Source organism: Tripterygium wilfordii, chromosome 2 (genome assembly GCF_013401445.1).
Source record: "Tripterygium wilfordii isolate XIE 37 chromosome 2, ASM1340144v1, whole genome shotgun sequence".
Taxonomy (NCBI): domain Eukaryota; kingdom Viridiplantae; phylum Streptophyta; class Magnoliopsida; order Celastrales; family Celastraceae; genus Tripterygium; species Tripterygium wilfordii.
The window spans coordinates 6522741-6546024 of NC_052233.1; the positions used below are offsets into that span (position 1 = coordinate 6522741).

At 36.6% G+C, this 23284-nt stretch overlaps 2 protein-coding genes across 2 annotated transcripts; both read right to left on the reverse strand.

Moving 5' to 3' along the window:
- Nucleotides 1-202: 202 nt before the first annotated feature.
- Nucleotides 203-3310, reverse strand: LOC120016885 (zinc finger CCCH domain-containing protein 66-like). The gene is made up of 2 exons (XM_038869857.1): nucleotides 3151-3310; nucleotides 203-2616 (listed from the first exon to the last, which is right to left on the reverse strand). The coding sequence occupies exon 2, from the start codon at nucleotides 2575-2577 to the stop codon at nucleotides 460-462; it is 2118 nt and encodes a 705-aa protein (XP_038725785.1). The 5' UTR covers nucleotides 2578-2616; nucleotides 3151-3310; the 3' UTR covers nucleotides 203-459.
- Nucleotides 3311-5546: 2236 nt separating this feature from the next.
- Nucleotides 5547-9828, reverse strand: LOC120014443 (protein SMAX1-LIKE 6-like). Its single transcript, XM_038866402.1, has 3 exons — nucleotides 8482-9828; nucleotides 7751-7965; nucleotides 5547-7608 (listed from the first exon to the last, which is right to left on the reverse strand). Exons 1-3 carry the CDS (start codon nucleotides 9645-9647, stop codon nucleotides 5810-5812), a joined length of 3180 nt encoding a protein of 1059 aa, XP_038722330.1. The 5' UTR covers nucleotides 9648-9828; the 3' UTR covers nucleotides 5547-5809.
- Nucleotides 9829-23284: the final 13456 nt, after the last annotated feature.

Here is a 23284-nt window from a genome sequence, read left to right on the forward strand (position 1 = left end):
TATGCGGAATTCGTAAAGGTCATCGGTGGACAACATAGACACAAGAGGAATCTCTCAAGTAGCCTGCATTTGTCTGATATCTATAGATGTAGATGGAGACTTGCACCATCCTTCATCTGGTTCCAGCTACAAACCCATCAAGAACACAAATGGTAAAGCATCCAAACTCATTGATCAAAAGTTTTGGACAGGAGGAAAGATATATAAAAGAGCAAAATATGTTTTATTTCATTATGTAATAGCTTTTAGTGCATAGAATGTGTACAACTCCAACAACAAAGGAAGCTGATCAGTCTCTCTACTTCCATTGGAATTGGGTCTTGTTCTCCACATCCATCTTCTGTTGATCTCCCGGAGCATACCCTTTTCCCCTAAATAAAGATGAATGCTAATAACAAATATTAAGAATAGCAAAAACTGGTTAAAGGTTAAGTTTTGAGCTAAAAGGGGATTAACTAGTCAAGCCACCATTTGCTCCTGCTCCATGTACAGCTGCTCCACCCAAACTGGGACCATCTCAGACCCACCATTGTCGAGATGACACTGCTGCTGCTGATCCTCAAAACCTAAATGCCCAGCTCTTGAAGATGGGGCATCCTTCACCGAGGACTGAACCCAAGACACATCTGGCTCATCAAAAGTTGCAGGAATTGATGTAGCAGCCTGTGCCCCAGCACTTCGGAAACCAAAAGAAGCAGATTTCCGCAGCTTATTAAGCTCTTCTCCTTGGATACCCCAGTCCAATTTGCCATCAGGTGAACCCCAATCGGAAAGGTTAGAAGGCATCCCATTGGCTGATGAAGCAGGTGAAGAAAATCCATTATGACGGTTAACAGCACTACGCTCAATGAAGCTTTGGCTCCTCTTTGCAAATGCAGCTGACCTTGAACTCAAAGCTGCTGCCCCAGATGGATCAATCCCAAAGGATGCCGATGCCCTACCAGGAGATGAGGAAAGGCTGGTAGGGTAGCTTGACCGGAGCTGATGGTTCATGCTCTGGCGCATCTGGACCCCAGTTTGAGACTGCAAATGGGATGCTGCAACATCTAGTGAGAGTCCTTGTAATTGAGGCAAAATTGCAGGATCAAGGGATCCATAAATATCTTCCAGGTTAGATGGTTTCATTCCCAGTCTATTCAATTCCCCACTATGATCACCAAAGGAGGCGACGAAAGATGATGCCTTCGACACGCTATTTTTCCAGCTGGATGGGGATGAGTGGCCAGATGACTCATCGATCAGCTGTTGCTGCCAACGACGACTTCTTTCCCATCCAAGTAATTCTAGGTCTAAATCCAAGTCTCCAGCACAAAGTGCAGATTTCAACCTGCTACCAGGAAGCTGCAATATAGGGGGAGTAAGATTTGACTGGTTATCCCACATGTTTCCACCCATAGGTGGAGAAGCTCCAGATGGAGTAATGGGCGGTGTTGAAGTAGGAGGTATCATAACAGATGGAGAAACTAGGGCAAGTGGGCTTATCGAAGCCATGTCCATTGAAGAATTGCCAGCTGAGTATGATCTTGGAGAAGGCACTGCTGAGCCAATTGAGGCATACAGGGAGCGAAGCTCTTCAGGTTTGTGTGCAAAAAAACAAACCCTTCTGCTGCAATTAGTCTCATCCTTACACAGACGGGTGCGATATTGAGCAGGATGCAGCCAGCACTCGAAAATCCCATGTGCATATTCACAAGCATCCCCTTGCCTGCACATCCCTTTCCGAAACTCAGGGCATGGAACACAACTATAATGATATTTTCTCGGATCACGCCGCCTCGCGTTTTCCCCTGGATGAACAAAAGGGCACTCAGTCCAATCATGAGAGTAAGCTCTTGAGCAGGGCTTGATCTTGAAAGTATACATCCTGAAGTCATCTGTTCCATATATCCCATTCCTGATGTCTGGGAGAGTAAGATCAATTGGATACTCTTTCTTCTCACTCCCGTCTTTGGAAACTCGTGGAACTGTAATATCTTGCTGCTCCAACCCTTCAATCCCATGAAAGATTTGATCAGACAAATCAAAAGCTTCTTCTTCATCACTGATGCTGCTGCCTTTCAGCATGATTTCCAAATTCCTCTTCCTTGAATTAAAATCTGAATTGACAACAGGAGCAATCAAGTCACCAGGTCGATTGCCACCGACATCAAGTGAGTTAACATCTGCCGAAGCATCAAGCAACACCTTGACAACCTCGACAGCAAAAACTGAGCCACCAGCCGCAGCACAGTGTAGAGCGGTGACCCCATCAGACCCACAAGCCTTATTGACATCGACACAGCCAGTTCCAATCACATAACTCAACACATCTTTGCTGCCAAACAAGGCAGCAATCATAAGTGGAGTTCTCTCCTCAAAACCCATTGACTTTGACCCGATTCTCCTCCCATACCAAAAACCAGTCTCATTGATATCATGACCCTCCTCCTCGAGAGCACGCTTGAACCCAATCAGATCATCTGAGGCGGACAATTCAAGCAAAAGAGAGAAGTTATTGAATGACCCATCTAGCTTTTGGGATTCATACTCCATCTCCAGACCAACTTGAGCTTCTTTCCTCTTCGAACCACTGCACATGGAATGCTATCTTTTCTCAGGCTGCGACGCAGTTTTCTTCTACAAAAGATTAAAAGAGAAAAGATTCACAATCGATCTTTAAGACACCTAAAGATGGCTACTTCAATCCATGAAAAAGAAAATCACATCAAGGAATGAGTTAAAAACAACAACAAAAGGCAGACCCAGAGACTTAATCCGCTCTGTTTGATGATATCATTGACAGAACAACATCGAGATCGTCTACAAGCATTTAAACAACGAGTTCAAAAGCACAAAATTATCCAAAACAAACCCAAATGTCAAACGAAAATCGGTTATAATATCCCCAACAAACACAACTGCATACGAAACGCACCCTCAGTTTTTAGTTCCTAAAATAATAAAAACAAAACACACAGAGGCAACCGAAATCATCAACACCCATAGTTGTTCTTGTTTAGGTTTTCCATAAATAGCAAGAAAACCCCCAACGCCCCAAAACCCATCAAAGCCCAACCATTCTCACAACCATCAACTGGAAAAATAAACAAGATTACAATAAACCAAAGATGAAATAAGAAGACAAACACGAAACTTGGAGAAAATCCATACCTTGAAACAGAGAAGTTCAGATTATAGGGTGTCTCCTTATTAACTACCTGCCTCTTAAGAGAGAAAGTATTGATAATAATCCAGCGAAATTGGAAACCATAGAGGCATTCGGGCCTCTCTCTTTAGTTAATTCGTTTCGTATTTTCAAAAGAAGTCGAGTCTAGAAAAGACTCCTCTCAGTATCTATGGCTACCCTTTATTAGCTCTCCCCTCTCGCGAAATGAAACTAAAATTCAAATGTAAATGCAGATGTAATGTAAATTCCAAAATCAGGAAGATGGGCCCCTCTCCTTTGTTCCTCATAAGTCTTAGCTGCCACGTGGCGATTATAGATTTAAAACCGGGGCGACCGGATTGAGATTCCGGGTTGTCACGCTTTCCGCGTTTTTGGGCTGTTACTGATGACGTGGATGTTATTTATTGGCATTTGGATATCACGGGGCGGTTACTTTTTAAAAGACAGGAGAAGATTATTTAGAGAATGAGGAGACGACAAAGGACATATAGTTGACCGTGGTTGATAGGGCAATTGCAATGGTGCCCTATTTATTGGGTCAACAATAATCTTTGTCTGATGTCACCTCTATTATATAAAAAGTCAAATCAATTATGTCTTTCAATATAGTTACATCAGTAAAATATAAATTTTTATACATTATCCTTTTCCATCCAAGATAGAGGCCAACAATGTTCCATGTCTCCATGTCGTCCCCAACGAAACTACACCAAAATACACAATGTCAATACAAATCACATCAGCAAAACACATCTCTCAATACAACCATATCAATAAAACACATTTGCTATATAAGGGCAAATGCAATGGTGAAGTGGTATTGGGCCAACAAAGATGTTGTCTTTTGCTGATGTGGCTGTATTGTAAAATGTGTTTTGCTTATGTGGCTGTATTGGGATAAGTGTTTTGCTGATGTGGATGTATTGATATTTAATGTTTTGGTGTAGTTTTGTTGTGGATAATATGGAGGAATGAAATGTTGTTGGGTTGGGTGGAAAGAGAAAGTGTGTGGGAAGAAAAAGTGTATAGAAATTTGTGTTTTGCTGATGTGGCTGTATTAGAATACGTGTTTGACTTGACTTTTTGTGTAATAGAGGTGGGACCGGGCCAACAAAAATGTTGGCCCAGTAAATTGTTTCTTATTGCATTTGCCCTAACCACATCAATAAAAAACAATATTTTTATTGGCCCAACAATAATTTACCATTGCAAGAGCCCTTATATTTCCAGGTGCTGTTTGTTTAACATCACCAAGCTCCTTTTTTTTTTTTTTCCCTCCAAACAGGGTTAACAAGTCCAAGCTAGATTGTATCCATTGATGAAATCGGAGCGTTCAATGGTTTCTAGTAGGGTTGTCTGTCTGTTGTCATTCCGCAAAAAAAATTTGAAGAAAAAGAGTACAATTTAAAGCTAAAAGATTTTATACTAAGGAAATGTGTCAAATTCATACGTAGGGTGTAGAGAAATACCTTTTGTTGAAATAATCGATTTGATTAATGATGGAGTTAATTGAATTTTTTATCACTGAAAGATGACATTTGTTTTAATTCATCTCTCAGTTTCAGATTGTTTCAACTTAGTTAGTTACTTGTAGTTTGAATTTGTTTCAATCCATCACTCAATCACCCCAATTTCCCAAAATCTCTCAATTCAAACACATTCTAAAAATGTTACATCATTCCATGGGAGTTGAGACCCTATCATGAGTGCTTTAAGAAATAGTTCATTTATGCGTACACAATACTTTCTCTCTCCTTACTCCTCTCTTTCTCTCTCATCATCTCTCTCCGATTACATATTTTCCTTTTAGATCATGAAATCAAACAAAAAAAAATAATTAAACTTCTCTAATTTTTAATAACATTAATTTATTATTTAAATAACATTAATTGATTAATATTAAATATAATTAATCTATTGTTTTAAATGGGATTAATTTATTATTTTAAATAGAAGTAATTTATATGAATAGAATAAACAAAGGAAAGAGAAACAAATATTATTTTAATATTATAAAGAATATGATAGGTAATATGATGTAGTGTTGGTTGAATAGAGAATTTATAAAATAAAAGAAATTGATATTTTATCTATATTTTAAAAAATTTATTAAAGAAAACTGATGCAGATACTTTAATAAATGAAAATAAAGACTAAAGAATAACTGAGACTTAGTCAATGAGGAAGAAAAGTCCTTAAAAAACGGGGGACCCAACCGAGACACAAAAAGACATTGAAGATGAGATCCATATAATACACTGACAGCCTTAGCCTAACCATTGACAGTCAAAAAACAACAAAAAGCTATTGGTAGAATTACTTGCACAGTTGCACTGACTGAACCATGAGCCATGAGCCATGAGCCATGAGCCATGAGCCATCACAAGCAAATCTAATTCCTGATTTTGTTAAGGATTAGGTTGGTCATGACTCACAACTGAATAAGTTTGGGCTTTCATGCCCATTCTACAATTTAATGGGTTTTATTGGCATATCCCCTGATTCATATTACTCATAACTCAAAAACACCAACAAAAATGGTTTGCCAAACAAGGCTAAACTCATGGTGAAGCTAATATGCTAAGAGCTACTACACTATACACAAGTACTTACAAGGAAAACCATAACCACCGGACAAAATTATCAGTTCAGAATAATTCTTTCAGGCAGGTGTAAGCCAGGAGCTTCCACTTCCACAAGAATACCATCACAAGAAACTAATTTCACTACTGACCCAGCAGCAAGTGGATATTTCTGCTTGGCCTCAGCAAAACCTCTGCCAACAACCCTTTCAACCCAATCATCCACGTCGTTCACATTATCTGATAACCATGTGGCTGCAAGCATTTGTACCATGACTCCATCATCAATTTCCAGTACAGCATTCGATCCAAACGTCCTTTGAGCCAGCATGTTGATATCCTTTTGTAATTTTTCAGCTTGCTCATCAAAACCAAATGGCTCAAAAAACACCCTTTCATCTACTTGATCCAAGAAGTCTTCCAACCAGCGTTCCGACTCCCTGTACCACAACTCAGGTTGATCTGCAGGAAGATTTAAATCAAAATCTGATCTAAATGTCTTGGGTGACCGTTTCTGTATCTCCAGGTTCATTTCCATCTCCATGGATTCACTAGTATCAATCAGCTTCCTTTTATTCAAAGATGATGAAGTTGAGGTCGCTAGTTTTGAAGTGATTCCCACATTTATAGTATTGCCTTTACTGGAATCACCAGCAGCACATTCAATCAATATCTTCATCTGCCAGCATTTAGCTGCAAGTATCATTTCCTCAGAAAATTTAAAGCGATCGTTCTTCACATGAAAATCTTTTTCCCCTTCTGTGCCCATTGATGTTGTCACAAAAATCAATTGATTGGCATCAACACTCCCACTCTTGTCCGGAAATTTACCTGTGTTAATAGCCTGGGACAAGCATTTCTGGACCTGAGGGTCAGCATTATCTACATTTTCAAGGAAGATCACTGAATGGGGTTTCTTCCTCAACTCTCCACCAATGAAATTAACAGCATTGTCACCATTTAATTCTAGGCAGTCAAATACCAAGTATAATTGGCTGACACCATCTTCAGAGCCAAAATCCACAGAGATCAAATTTTTCTTGCTGCCAAATATTACCTCAGCAAGTGTGGAGGCAACTTTTCTCTTTCCAACCTTGTCAGATCCAAGGAAAGTAAACCAAGTGTTTTCTCCAGGATTTGAGCCACAACTTCCATATCCTGCTTGGTAACGGGATATAGCTTGAGCAATGGAACAGATGGCAGGAACTTGCCAGCCAACCTTTTCAGTAAGGACTCTTTTAAGTGACTCCTTGTCTCTCATATCGAATTGCTTTCCCCAAGCTGGACCAGAGCAAGAAGAAGATGGGACAATATGGCGTGAAGTATTTTCAATGACCACATCAAACTTGGTGGAAATGGAACTTGGAAAGTGCTGAAGGCGCTGTCTATGATCTTGCAGCTTTGTATTGTTTGCTTCCTGACTAGAAGAAGCACACATTGTTCCCAATCCCAAATCTGTGGTCACTGAAGTGGAGGACAATTGGGAATCCTCTGTTTCTGTACGGTGACTCCTTGAAACAGGTAGTTGCAGCTTAGATTGGATACCAATGATCCCAGCTTCAGAAACTACTGGTGCTGGCATGTTTTGTTTTGACGGAGAAAGATTTTGCGAGTCAGTGTGCATGGTGGGACTTAAATGAGCACATTGGCTATCAAAGACAGACGAGTCTTTGCCATAGCCTAACTTCGTATTGGTGGAGAATCGATTGTCCTCAATAACTGGGACTTGGGACTTGGCATCGGGAACATTCGGTATGTGAAATGATTGAGCATGATGATTATGACGGCAGATATCACTCCATCTCTTATGCAGAGCCAAAATTTTAGCATTCAATGTTGTTCCATCATCTTTGGTCTGCACTGAATGATGAAGCATAGTCAATAAAGGTATGAAATCCACCAATAAAGACATAAGACGATATAATCTGTGGCATGTTTGAGAGTTTGAACGTAAGGCGAGATGAGTGAAGAGTTTATTACTTGGAAGGAGTGAAGGACTCACATGACTTTGCTGCTTGCAACCCCTTGGTTGTGTCAAGATTCTCGACTTGTAGAAAATATGGTAGGTTCTTGGAGTGATGATCTGGAACTGTAAAAGTTGATCTTGACCTCAAAATTGCAACTTCTTGCTGGTACTTTGCAGTGCAAAGATGGCACATCGACCGAATCCCAAAATCAGATGGCGGCGGATTAAAGAACCCAGCCAATGGAACAAAGCTGTAAGTATTTCATGCATGGGAGTGTGAGATTCAGTTGGTAAAAATGGCTAGATGCCAAAAGTACCAATGCATACAGAGACATTTATCAGGAAATTAAGAAAATAGTAGATTTCAATCGCAAACGGAGAGCCATTAAAGGAGAGACTGCAACGTCATTCAGCACATCAAGATCAATGCACGAAGCAGAACATTAATATACTAGGATCAATTAAACACAAAAAAATTCATAAAATGGCAGAACTACAATATTTTGCTCCGGCTTATAAAGCAGAGAAAGAACATGAATTCATCATCTAATGTAAATTGCAGCTAGTATGTACAACATGCATTAGATATCCAAATTTCGAGCAGAGAACTTATCAAATTCACAGCCTATAATCCCTTGTCCAATCTAACCTTTCCAACCAATAAAGAAACAAATTTAGAACTTCGGTACTACATTATAATTCTGAATTTAAGCAATTACAAACAACAGGAAAAGGCAAAAACGAGCTACAAGAGAAAAAACATTAACCTGGATTTGGAGCAGACTTCCTCAATTAAATTCCTAGAAGAGGAAATGGGCAGAGGATGCAAATCCCAATCCTTCTCTATGGCCAAAAACAGCTCTGAGCGTATCGTGTCATCACTTGCTGCTGCCCCTATTAACCACAATTTATCCCCGTACATCTCCAACAGACCAGTCACTTTCGACACAATGTAGCGAAGAGCATCACTAGATGTGCCATTCCCAGTTAGCGCACCTAATTCTCCCAAGTTCACCATAACACCAGAAGCCGGACCACTGCAATGCTCCAGTTCAGTTTTCAACTCCTCAAACGTGAAACCCATCTTCTCTTCACTCCCTCTCTGAAGAACAAACTCCCTAATCTCACTTTCTACACAAATCACCCTCAATTTAGCTATTTCCACTGGCAAAATGCTACCGTTTCCCCTCACTAGGTGCTCAACAAAGCTCTTCAAGGCGTCACCAGCACAAACCCCAACAAGCAACGGGTTTCTCCCTTTCTTTTTTACGAGAACTTCAACGATTCTCTTGCAATTATAAGCTAGTGGATTCGCAGATGGGAAACCGAACCCGGATCTTCCAGCGTCCGAATCGATTACGTTCCCGAGAAACATAGTCTGGAGACGGGTCTTCAAAATTCGGGACGACGCCGTCTGGGTCACCGGAGGACTTAAAATTGCCGTTTTAATGTCGCAGCTCCCGAACCCGGCTTCCCCGAATACACGACCCACAATCGGGTCGTCTAGAATCGATAGCAAAAAATGTTTTAGCTCCACCTTCAAAAGCGATGGCGTTTGGTTGTTACTATGAATCTGCTGCAAGTAAAAGATATCCGGATTTCTCCTCTTATTCGCTTGAGACCGTTTGATTGCAGCCATAAGAGAGTTCGACACTGGAGGAGGCTCCTCTAGAGCCTTCGCTGAGGGCAACTTGTCCAGAGAGAACCCGACGCTGGCTCCGAGAGCTTGAAACTGATTACGAGAGAAGAAGCAACTGGCGCGCGTGCACGCGTCCCGGAGAATGGAATTGGGCATCGCCAGCAAAGCCGACACCGCGTGCAGCGACGTCGTCTGCGCATGGCTCCGACGCCTCGCCACACCCACCGCGTCGTCAAGAGCACGTGCCGCATCCTCTGTCAAGCATTGCCTCGCAGCGGCTACCGGCGTGGGCATCGCCGGCAAGCACGCAGAAACCCTTATATATTTGTGTGTGTATGTATAACAGTAGAAGGATGTTGTAAAGAAAGTGCTGTTTACAAGTGTTAACCAAATAAACAATTCCAACAAGCGTTTACTTCACCAGCCTTTTGGAATTATGTATTGAGGAGTTCTTGAGGGGAGTTGGTACGACTAGAGTGCCGTCGTTGATTGTTTCCAGAGTGGGTCCGGCTCTTGGGTTCTTATATAACTTCTTATACAAACACACACACATTCTCGACTTGTGGTCATAGATTCTGTTTACTTTTTTTTTTTTTTTTTTAAATACCATTTAGAAATATATTTTTTTTATTGAAATCGAATTTTTGACAAACATGTGACTAATCAAGTTGAATATCAATCGAGCTACCTTTTGTTGGTTATAAATTTTATTTTAAACACAAAAAATTCTGTATTTTCTCCTTTTTCTTTTAATGGTAATGCGTTTTAACTTTTTCTTTTCCTTATCAAATTACATACGAATATGGAGCTCCATAATTCATTTAAAATTATAAAGTATAATTAGAATTCAATGATTTAAGAAGTGTGTCATATCACATAATATTTTTATTTTTTTATTTTAAAAACTTGTCTGATTTTTTCTCCATCATTAGATGTGACCTAATGGTTCCCCATAATTTTATTTTTACTTAAATTATTATTCTTTTAGCACCTAATGTATTAGTAACATTATAAAATAATTATAGAGATGATTATTTGCACCCCTTACTTAACTAAACACACCCCATTCTAAATAAACTCCAACAAAAAACATAACATTTATGAGAGTATCCCAATTTGTGTTTTTGTCAAATTTTGCAAACCATACCCCATAATCTCAATCATTGGATCTCACCAACGACTGAAATTAAAGAAAATTAAAAAAAAAATAAGTTTTCTTCTTCATCAAACCCTAACCCTGACCTCATATCCTCCAAAAGAGCATCACTCTATCCCTTAATCCTTCATCAAAACCTAACCTCTAAACACAACCTCTTGTCACCACCATGGATTGATAAACATCGCAACTCTTCTTCTTTTGTAGATCAACAAAAAGAAGAACAAATGCAAGAATACCCATTTTATAGACCAACTCTTTTTCGTAATCAAATCGATTAAGAAAAGGTCTATCAAGCGATCTATCTCCCCAACCCACCACCACCATGTCTCCTTCCATCTCACAGACCTCTTGTGATTTTGATTACAAACGAGTTCATATCTTCATTGAAGGTGACGAAAAGAGATGGAACCAAACCTCAGATTTATGGGATTCAAGTGATCAACGTATTCCCTCACGATCTCGGAGCCTTCACTCCAATGGTTATGGTGCCTTGAACTAGGAAAGAGGTGGTAACGGTGAACCAGGAAAGAGGTGGTGATGGTGTTGCTGTAAGGGAAGAAGGAGAAGGGGAATTTGATAAGGTCAACTGGGGTGTTGTTAGATTGAGTTTTTTTTTGAGTTTTTGGGGTGTACTTATGCTCCGTTTGTTTGGAGGAAAACTAACATCTCATGAAAAATATATTTCAAGAAAATAATTATCATGGAAAAACAACTAGTTTCTAGTGTTCGGACAAAAAAATTGCTAATGTTTTATATTGTTTGTTTGGTGGAAAACATAAATTTGAGGTACAACATTATTATTTTCTATAATGTGTGTATACATATATTTATGAATGTGTCAATACATAGCAACTATAAGACGCAAATATTAAATTCTATTTTGAGACAATAATCCAACAAAATAAAGAATAATTCAACTTCTTTTATGCTTTTAATATACAAGCACATCCAATATTACTTCATTTCACTATATATGTGGATGTCTACATAAATATAAATGGTCGGTGTACACAAGTATATGCTCAGTACATTCTCTAATAGAATATATTCACAATCACAATAATATAACTTGTTAAAACTAATTTTTTCTAATTAATATTTTTCATGTATATACATATAAGATGTATAATTTTAATGTCTTATTATATATATGAGGTATAATTTTAATTGACCTAAAAGTTCCTTCGAATCCCACGTGACATTGAGCAAAAAAATGTCTTAATTTAATATCTTATTATATGTATTTATATATATACAGTATTATATATAAAAGATACAGTTTTTTTAATTCACCTTAAAAATCCTTCCATGTATACTTTTAGCAAAGAAATTAACTTAACAATCAATTTATTGTTGTGGGGAAAACAACATCCCAAGGATAATAGGGGAAGTTACTTTCCATCTTATAACTCCTTATTTTGAGTTGACTTATTATAAATTTTGTTTGACTAATTTTATTTTCTTATCTCTAAACACCACAAAGTTAAGGAAAAAACTTTCAAGATGTTGATTTTCCTTCAAACAAACGGAGCATTAGTTAGCTCGGCTGGTGCAAATAGTCTCCATCATAGATTCATAATTACATAGTCCAGTACTACAGTGCCAAGTCTGATGGGAAAGATTGTGATGGAGTAGGTGATAAAGGACTTCCAGTAGAGCAGCATTAGCTTTCCTTTCCCCTTAAAAATTGAAACTTGAAGGCTCCATCACCAGCCACACATCTTCTGCTGGGATCACTATCACGCAAAAAGAAGGGACATTCAAAAAAGGAAGAAAAAGAGGCTTTTACCCCAAAGCAAAAGCATTTCAGGCTGACCTAATTTCCTTTACATACACCACATTTAATTTCGATATTCATATCATAGGGTATCAAAATTACTTTTTTGGGTATTTAATTGATCAATATTTGCAAGAATTCATAGGCAATTTTGCTATGAAAATCCATTGACAAAATCCTTAACCTCCCCTTGATTTAGCAATTAGCATGTACTGTGATTATTAAAAAAAACAACAACCATGCTATTCAACTCTAGCCATGCTTGATCGGATCCACAATCATCAAAATAGACCTACAAATGAAGGAAATACATGAGTTTTCTGGCGCTTTGGACAAACTTTAAAACAAAGGCCCTCTTCAAAAAATGTCGTGTGATACTTTACATGATTTGAGATGATAATTTTTTAAAAATATGTCGCCTCACCCCAAGTACGCCCTTGCCTACAAACATCCCAAAGCCCAAAGAAATATTCACTTCGAGGATAGAAAAACGACAATGGCACCAACCTGATGTGAACACACATAACACGTTTTATATATATATAATCAGCAAAACACAGTATATTATTGGACGTTGGGCACCATTGTCTTCTTTCGCTTGCAATTGGTCTGCTACTGTGAACACCTATGTACCCTCCTCTTTGAGGAGTCGTGAAGACAAGGTGGGTGGGCCTTCCTTCTCTTCCGTCTCTTCATAAGAAAAAAAGCGCTTGATTTGACATGCTTTTCTTTTCTTTTCTTTTCATTTTCTCTCCATTCTGCTTGAAAATCAAGTTTTCTTTTTTTATTTTTGAAAAAAAAAATTTAGAAAAATATAAAATTAATCAAACCATATTTTTTTAATAATTGATTATTGGAACTATCTATCAATCCATTATAAACTGAACAAACGAAAACATTGTACTAAACTTTTAATTTTTTAATTAGTTAGAAGTGTAGAGTGGAGCGATACAAATATCCGAGATTTACATAGGTCAAGATCCATAATTCCTCGTCATAAAAAGAAAACTCTTGATTTTTTAATATATTTCGATGGAATGAATTCCGTTTCAATTATGCAATATTGAGTTGGGAAAATACACATCTCTATCGTAAACCAAATTATACGATTCATCAAGAATTGGAATCAAATCAAATCAAATCGAATCGAATTTGAGTCGAGAATGCATGATTTAGTTTCTGAATCAAAATGAAAGGTCCAAATCACTGAGTTTGGTACTGGTCCTAGTAGACCTTATGCTCATATATTTAGCTTCCAATTCTTGGCATGCTTCACCCTCCCAATTGCGAATATGGTCGCCCCCTCAATAAAAGCTTCCCTATTATCTGATCTTGACCGCTTGTTTTGGACTTACACGGCCACCAATTGCAAAGCATACCAAACATAGTCTGTACTCTCATTCAGTGACAAAGCAAGCTTATCCCTCTCTCCAATTATTGACTCTTTTTTTTTTTTACAGTCAAGTTGCTTGATTATTGGCACTCACTTTCAACAAAAAGTGGTGGGTTTTGCTTGATATGGAATAGTTTGTCCAATATAATTATTGACACTACATTTTGATTTTCTGCTTTTGAGCGAGGCAAACTTGGGGTGCTGTTTTTTTCCCATTTTTAGAGGCTATGGGCTTTTTGCAGGGGTTCTCCTAGGCAGGCTATAAAAATTACTCTCCACTACAACCTTGACAAACAAAAGGTACCGACCTGACACATCAATCAATCGAGAAGTCACACAAAGCTCAGCTAGGCCGTTGATCAGGACAGAGCCGAGGTGTGCAATAGGGAAGAATGCACCCGTGGAGCCCATAAAAATCACGGTAACTGATAAGAGAGTATCTCAACAATATCAAGATGTCCCTTTGGTCAGAGCCGGGTCCAAGGGGAGGCCAGATAGATAGTTGCTTAGGACCTCTTATGGGGGAGGGACCTCACTTTTTATTAAATTGTATAGCTTTTTAGGTGTATATAGACAGTACAGTGTACTTGTCAATTGATATAAGAAAAAAATGGATTAGGGGGCTTCGCAATTAGTTTCAAATTGTAGAGTTTGCAATTTGAATCCAATGGCTTAAGAGATGTGCCACATCACACTATATTTTTGTTTTTTCATTTTTAAAATTTGTATGTCTTTTTCTTCACCATTGAATATAAATTGTAGACTCTAAGGAATTGCGGAGTCCCTAAATCCGAAAAAAAAATCCTAATATATTGTTATTTAAGAAAACAAGTTCATTAACCCAAACACAAAATGACACGTCATCACATATATAAAAATTAAAAAGTGTAATTCATTGACCTATAACTTTGATTGCTGTAACAAATCAAATCTGAACCGTACAAGTGAGACCCCTCCCCCATGAGTTATTTGGTTTCATTTGACGTAATAAATTTGTAAGTTTGAGTCGCTTAATTTATTGGATATTGGTGATAATTTATTTACATTCAAGAACTAATTATATTGCATTTTGAATTTATTAGATATGCTGGATTTCATATTTATACAAAAAATTTATTTTAGAGAATGAGGGCCACAGTTTCTTTAACTTGTCTAGGGCCTTCAAAATGCTAGAGACGGCCCTGCCTTTGGTATAAATTAAGCATCTCACCTTTGTTGACGATCGATCACCATAGAAAAGTAAAGAGTCTTGAAGGAGACCAACTCCGAAGAAAATTATGATGGGATACACATCCCTGTAAATACGCCTTAAAATCAGAGAAGAAGAGATATACTCTTATCAAAATTATGACTCCTTAACTCATATAAAAGGGACCTCCAGCATTAGGTAAAGTATCTTCAACTTTGCATTCTTAATAACTACTAGAGAGAGATCTTAGCACTCCCCCACTAATAGAATACTAACCGAGTGTTCGGGAGGTTCCTCCGAGAACACAGTCGGGGTTCCCTATATCTCACATTTTTCATAGTGCATGTCTCCTCAGCAGAACCGAACACTTCTTAACATTAGTCCAACGACCTTATACGTTACCAAGACCAATTCAGTTTTGGACGTTATTAGAGTGATAAATGTGTATTTAAGAATAAAAAAATTGGGGTCAAGTGGGTAAACCATACAGTTGACTTTTTCTCCTTTTTTTAATTATTTTCTAAACATTTGATTGGGTCAAACAAATTCAAAAATAAAAATAAATTTGCAAATAATATTTTAACCCTCCAAATCTTTTTGATCCCTCCCCTCCCAAACAGCGGTCCTAAACATATAGTTTACATTAGCATCTTTGGCATACCCGGGTGAGTTCTTTAATCTTAGAATCTTATTGTATGGAAATCGATGCCATCTTCAACATATACCAAGCAAATATGCACATAAGCTAAAAAAAAATAAAGAGGAAATATGCACATGAAGGACATACAAAACACGGTTTTGGGGTTCCGCAATTTTCTAGAGTCTACAATTCTAATCTAATGGTGGATAAAAAATTAGACAGATTTTAAAAATAAAAAAATAAAAATATGGTGTGACGTGACACACCTCTCAAATCAATGAATTGAAATTGTAGATTCTATAATTTTGAATGAATTGTGGAGGCCCGAAATTCACAAAACACAGTACCAAAAATACCAATATTTATGAGAATATTTCCCTTTATTTTTTCGTGAATATTAAGCTCTTGGGAATTAATGCCAAGTGATATACATGAGCTCGAGATGTTGTCCAAATGGCATTCATGCCATATAAGCTCGTTGAATCTTATTTTTAACATGGTGTGATAAGGCGACACGTTGACCTTGAAGTGACACATTTCTTTATTTTACAAAATCAAAAACCCAAAAAAAGAAAATTATAAAGAAGGGCTTAATTTGAATTGTGAAATAAAAAGTGGAGTGAAATTATGAAGAAGAACAAATGGGTTGGTTTGTGGGGGACCCTCTTGTGATATTCTTGTTTGTGAGTTGTGAACATATTCAATCCTCCACTAATTTTTGGAGTTGAAACTTAGGAAAAGCTACTTTTTGCCAAAAATGAATTCCTCCTTATCAACTATTTTGTTAGATTGTTTTTCTATTCTTGTCAACTCCCCCAATTTTCATGAAGTTAATGAACTAGTGTTAGAATCCACATGGAAAGATGTGTCGATCAGAATTCCCTTAAATAAGGGCAAATCTACCCCAACTTGTTAATTAGACATTTTTCCAAACTCAAGTGAGTTGAGTTTTGACCCATGAGTTTCGGCCTTTACGAGACATTTGGTTGATATTTGAAGGGGGGAATGCGGGTGAGATATTCTTTTATTTGGTTGAGTTTTGGAGGGTTGAATCTCAAACTTATTCAACCCTCTATTCTCCACAAGGAAGAATGAGTTTTGATATGTAAAAGATTCTTTTACTTTTATTATAAAATATTTTTTTATTTTCTAAAAATAAAAAAAGGATAATATGAAAATGGACTTTCTAAAAACACCCACCATATTCACTATATAAACCCTCCCTATTCCCTATTCTTTCATATCTCATGACAACTGATTTGTTATGAAATTTATTATATGACCAAATATTTATATTGATTCGATAAACGCAGACAAATATCATATTGTTTATAGATTATGTTCTTTCATAATTCGTTTATGGCATGTCACGTCATTAAAAAAGAAGGAAAAAATTCCATTATGAACAGTGTTTGGTGTTGTCTCTCTCTTATATAATTGACCAAAACCAATTTTTTTATTACTATTAGTTATTGTACTTAAACAAATACTTGAGTTACGTTAACTGTTATAATTTTTAATTGTTAGATTAACTGTTATAACGTGCATCGAGTATTCGTCTTATTAATAGATTCACGAATTAAAGTTGTTGATGGCGTGATTATCTCTCTCAACTTCCTTAAAAGACTGAATTTATCATGCCTTGGTTGTTGCTTAAACTGTTCCTTGAACACTTACAGACTGACGTCACAATCGATGTCATCATCTTGAAGAGACACACACGGTGATAAGTCAAGTTTCCTCCAAAAATTATCTATGGAATCAATTGGTATGGGACGACTATCGTTCAAATATATTGCTTGCTCGTGTGCACATGGCAGTCCATAGCTCATATGAAGTTGACATCAGCATTTGTAGGAAACTTCTCCGGCATTCTTAGATCGCTCAAATTCCTTCAAAATCAGATGCAATGAGCGGTTTGAAACGAGACCACATAATTCCTGGAAGTGCGGTATATTGAATCGATGTTGGACGATAATTTTGCTTTGCTCAATACTCGCTTTGATAGCTATGTCCTATGATTGGATGACTTGATGAATAAACGACAGTGAATGTCACCAAATCTAACTGTGATGACTCCAAGTATCGTTTCAACTTGGCATGCTGGCTCTTGACTCTTTAGTTGTTTGGTTTCCAAAACACAGATATTTGTTGGTCGAGGTGGATACAAACATCTCTTTATATGGTGTCAACCATACATCCTTAAGATAATTAATAATACCTGAAAAGTTTTGTAATACTACCTCAAGGTCCGCTAAATTGCACACAAATGCATTCTCAGTTTCATACTTCAGCAACGTAGTCCACATTTTGTAGAATGCATTCCAAGATTTGTTGTTTGTTATTGATGGTCTGCACTTGCTCAAAATACTCCTATAGATGTGCCATCTACAAAGTAATTTCTTAGCATCGAGAAATACCTGGACAGATGCATTCATCAAGGCCAACTCTCTGTCCGTGACAATAACTCATGGACCAGTGCATCCATCCATTGTTGACTGCAGACACCTTAAAGCCCAAGTATAATTGAACACTTTTTCTGAGGGCAGGAACACGAATGCTATGCAAAATTAGTTGCAGTCACGCCAACAATCTCAAAGAGAGGCATCCTGTACCTATTTGTTTTATATGTTGCGTCCATCAATAACACGTGCGGGAATGCACACCATCGCTCTAATGATCTTGAATGTGCGAAGAATAAATCTTCAAGCTCATTGGTTACAACATTTGTTCGACTCTCGAAAATGTATCCTTCACGTTGTAGGAATGACATGACAACTTGCATATGGGTTTTATCTGCTTTCTCTACAGTCTAAAATTTATGGCATACATTGTATACGGTCTTAATGGTAGACACGTTGTTCGGATTCTGCTTCTTCAACGATGTCAAGATATCTCGTGGCTTCACATTTTTTGTAGATAGATGTACCATCAACTAGATTTCAAATTCAGAGAGTCGACCGAGGTATGGATGTCCCTCTATATATGTTGCAGGGGCATAATTATATGTTCCACATACCACCCTTGCCATCCAGTCATCACCTGTGCGCATTTTCACCCCTTTCAATCTGAAAGGACAATCAAATTTTTTTGTGCCTGTAACCTATGTAGAGGTTTTCTTGCTTCTGTATGCTACCGCGATCACATTGGAATAACAGTCTAGGACTCTTCCCGATTATACTAGTCTCAACCTTTTAATGATAATGATATATCCTAAACCGCGTCCAGTATTTTGAATCCAATCAATTAGAGATTGTTGCGAATTGAATACCTAAAAATGTATTAATTCTGTTAGAAATTAACAATTTTTTATTACAAATTGACATAATAAAACATATATTAATTGAGTTAAATATCATACCATGTCGGTGGAAAATTCATCCACTTTTTCGTCTTCTTGTTTTATTTCGTGTCCGAGAATATCATCCTGAGAACAATAGACATTCACTTGAGCATCTACAATTAATGAAAAAAATTTCCTAAAACATTTAAGAAGTTGTATATTTACCTGATCACTTGAACCACTTGACAATCGTAAATCATTGGCCTAAGACAAGACATGAACATGCTTATCACTAGGCTAGGTAAAAACCAAAGATTTTTATAAAATCCAATAATAAATTCGAAACAAGGCCCAAAGGCTTAAATATGTTGTAAGTCAAGAGTCAATGGTGTATGTACCAGATGATTTATAGTCAGTTGCACAAATTAGTACGGATTCAACTATTTGTAGCTAACCATTGAATGTCAATGAAAATAAAAAGACATAGATTCATAGGTATAGGCATATAGAGTGGGTATAAATAGCAACACCCTATGAAAATTGTACTATTAATATTCTCACACTCATGTTCACTCTTTATTTTACACCAAACATGGCCATGCTCATCCCATACTCATCTCACACTCACCTCGCACTCATCTCCTTCTCATCTCATGCTCATCTCACACAATTATAAACCAAATGCCCCATTAGTAGTTGGGTTTGAGAGAAACAAAGCAGTGCGAGTTCGATGTATTCATGGGAATCAGACAACCCTAAGCGGACAATATAGTTGAAATGTATGGGTGTAGATTTACAACAACTATGAATATTCTAAATGGTTATAAAACATTGAATACAAAGTCTATAACATATTTCTTTTTTAAAGATTCAATAGCTGAATACATTATCAACGGTCAAAATTTTACACTTTTTACTCTCTCTTCTTAACCCTAAAAAATTGAAGAAAATGACGTACCCCAATAAATTGTTTGGCTACTTCTGTTTCTAAATATGATAGTGCTTCCAAAGAGTACAACCTCACTTTGGCTCCCCTTAATTGTCTGTATAAGTAACTATCATAAGATTTTCATTTTACCATACCAACTTGTTGGGCATGGAAATAATGATGGCATGTTCTTGAATATTATTATTATCTTTTTAAGAAAATAATTCAATTATATATTTTTTTCATGAAAAAATGTTGTTTCATTTCACCTATTTGGTCCTAAAAGGTTTCAGATTAGATACCATCCCGTTTTGGTAAAGTTAGGCAAAGATTTGATGCCATATCGAAATCATATCTTTAGAAGTGTAAGAAAGTAACTTAGTGGTTTTTTTTTTTGGAAAATTAATATTATATCCGTAAATTTAAACACTTCTTTTTTTGCGATAGGTCCATCCTATTTTTTTACCATAAGGTCCATAGGTTTTTAAACCATATTTCAATAAAAAGATAGAAGAAATTTAAATATTATTTTCATGTACAAAATTAACCTCAATTCGTGATATAAGTTAGAAATAGATTGTTCTCAATTCACGCGTCTTGCAAACATGTACTTTCAATCAATATTTGTTTCTCTTTGATTTAGTCCAGGTCGCGGTTTTCATAGATGATAGTATGCAAGATTTTTGACAGTACCTTTAGTCATTAGAGGATCTTCATCAGTGATATCATTCTAGGTGGACCTATTGTCATTGATGTCAACAACTACTACTAAATTCATAGAAAAGACTATCGTCTCACCACTTAAGAATGTACATGTCAAGAGGGTAATTTGTCCATGACGATTCACACCAACAAAGGGTACAAAAATTATATCATAATATATGTGTGTGTGTGTGTGAGCACACACACACATACACACACATGTTTTCTCTCCTGAGGGTCTAAAATAAGGGTCTTATTATTAGCCATTGGATCAATCCAATGATTACAAGCTAAACCTTTCTAAAAGCCAGTCCACATACTATCTGTATCATGCGAGCCTTTTCTGCTTCAACCTAAATCGAGTAATCGACTCTGGCGATTAAAATAAGCACACATCTGATCGATTCAAGCGACAAAGCCAGTTAGGCGTAACCCCTCATCACAACCCCTTGTGTGCAGATTCTTTACGAAGATATTATGAGAAGATTCATCGCGTTCCCCTATGTGCACATTCGTTTGCGATTAAACTAGATTTACAGGGTAAGTTTTGTAACAATTAAGTTCTAGTTTTTCAAGGTTCTATAGCGAGTGAACAATTTTGTGCATAGACGCCATATCGATAGCACACTTAGACGCAATCTTTTATCTTTGTACAAAATCATGATTTCGATCAGATGTGAAGCTATGCATCTGATTTGTTCCATCTTCCTTTTCTTTGTATTCAACTGGTTTTGAGCTCTTTGTTATCCAGGTAACCAAAATAAGATATCTCTGTTTTCACTTTATTTAGAGCTTTGGCCATCAGGAATTGGAATATAGAGCTCTGATTGAATATCTAGAGTAGGAGTATGGTGTTCTCAATGAATCTGTAATGTAGGCGTATACTGCTTATTTTTAATTGAAATATAATACCCTCTGTCATATAGTATAATTCTTCTTCTTCAAGCTTAGGATCAATTGAATTCTTTTACTATTATCTTGAATATGCTGTAATTGTAGGAGAAAATTCTTGTTCTTGATATCTGTTTTTTTGTTGAACATGATTGTTGTTTGTTAAATATAGGAGAAACTTTTTTCTAATATGTATGGCATGGATATGGGTTACTCATCGTCTAATGATTCAAATTATGTTCCCTAAGTAAGCCTTGAAATTTTTTAAAAATTAGGCAAAAATTTAATTCATTGGATGAAACCTATAATTTTATAACGAATATGTAAGGAAAGATGGATTTAGTATTCGTATGTGGAGTTATTAAAGAAACAAGAGCAAGGGTGTCGAGATAATGTAGAGTTAAATCACGTTCTTAAAAAGAAATGAGGTATAACCAGAGAAGAATGTAAAGCTAAAATATCTCTTGTGAAGTCATAGTCATAATCATGTATTAAAAACATCCAAAAAAGTTCATTTGTTACGGTCTCATTGTTCCATGTGTTTTGCAAAGAAGGCTTTGACACAACAATTGAGTGCAGAAAATATGACAATACATAACAAATAAGTATTTTGGAGTTAGAGACATGAGGTATAAAGAATATTGGATGTATAGAAAATGATTTTTACAATACTTGACGAGATGAGATGAAAATGCATGTTAGACATGATGCACAAATATTATACGAGTATTTTGAGTCTGAAAAAGAAAAAAAATCTTGAATTTTACTTTGTAATCGATATGGATGATGAAAACAAGATTACACGTTATTTTTGGATAGATGTAAAATGTAGAAATACATATATGGCTTTTGGAATGTAGTTGTCTTTGATACTACTTACAATACAAATCGATAGGATACGACTTTGCACTCTTGGTTGGAGTTAATCATCATGGACAAACTATACTCTTCACATGTGCATTCTTAAGTGATGAGACGACTAAGTCATTCCTGTGTTTTTTGAAGCAATTGTTGTCATGTATGTCAGTTGGTCCACCAAAAATTATCATCACTGAATCATATGACAAGAGGAATTTTCCTATACTTAATAATACTGGGGTACATCTTTGGTTTTTTTTTATTATAATTTAGTTGATTCTAATAAATTGAACATGATTATAATATTTTTATTTTCATTTTTGATGTAGGAATGAAAAAATGGGATGTTGGACTTTTGATGATATACTCTATTCATGATATTTTATAATCTATTGTAATTTGTTGATGGTTTACTTGTAAGATCTAATGATTCACTTCTAATCTGTTTATGACACAATATAATTCATATGTACTGATGATGGTTATGAATATGTGAGAACTAGTTGAGGATGGTTTGCTTGATCTTTTGAAGTAGTGTGTTTGTAATTTGAATGATACAGATATGGCTTGGTTTAAATTTATCCAGGAGAGTTTGTGAGGGAGCTTTGTTTAATGTTACTGCGTTCATGTTGATATGACTAATTTGATGCTTCAAAGGCCCCTGTGCCTTGAACTTCAACTGCATCAAAAAATTTACTCCCCACAAGACTGTCGATGCTAGATTTGCACCGAAGTATAAAATACGCATAAAGTAGAAAGCTTTAAGAAAATGAAAACACAAAATTTACGTGGTTCGGCTTTGTCTATGTCCACGGAGTCTGATCTTTTATTAGAGTAGAGTGTTAAAATATCCCCTTACAAATATGGAAACGATATGTATTTATAGGCCTTGGGGATTTTTCAGTTGATGCAGTTATGTCAGTTCCTAAGACAATTTAACCGCTCTGGTAACCTCCTGTTGTAACTGCTCCTTCCTAATTGTAACCGTCGGATAATTGAATTGTCGGATAAACTACTTCTGGATAAAGTTCTTTTGTCTGGGAGCTGCCAATCTTCTAGAACCATACATACGGAGTGCGTAGTAATTTGCTCCACAAATACCCCCAGCCTT

Bases quoted from the DNA above. Each gene is read 5' to 3' on its own strand.
- LOC120016885 (XM_038869857.1), bottom strand. From the start codon at position 2,577: ATGTGCAGTGGTTCGAAGAGGAAAGAAGCTCAAGTTGGTCTGGAGATG.
- LOC120014443 (XM_038866402.1), bottom strand. From the start codon at position 9,647: ATGCCCACGCCGGTAGCCGCTGCGAGGCAATGCTTGACAGAGGATGCG. The intron at 7,966-8,481 runs GTTAATGTTTTT...AAATACTTACAG, and splicing joins GAAGTCTGCTCCAAATCCAG to CTTTGTTCCATTGGCTGGGT. The intron at 7,609-7,750 runs GTGAGTCCTTCA...TTCATCATTCAG, and splicing joins GTTGCAAGCAGCAAAGTCAT to TGCAGACCAAAGATGATGGA.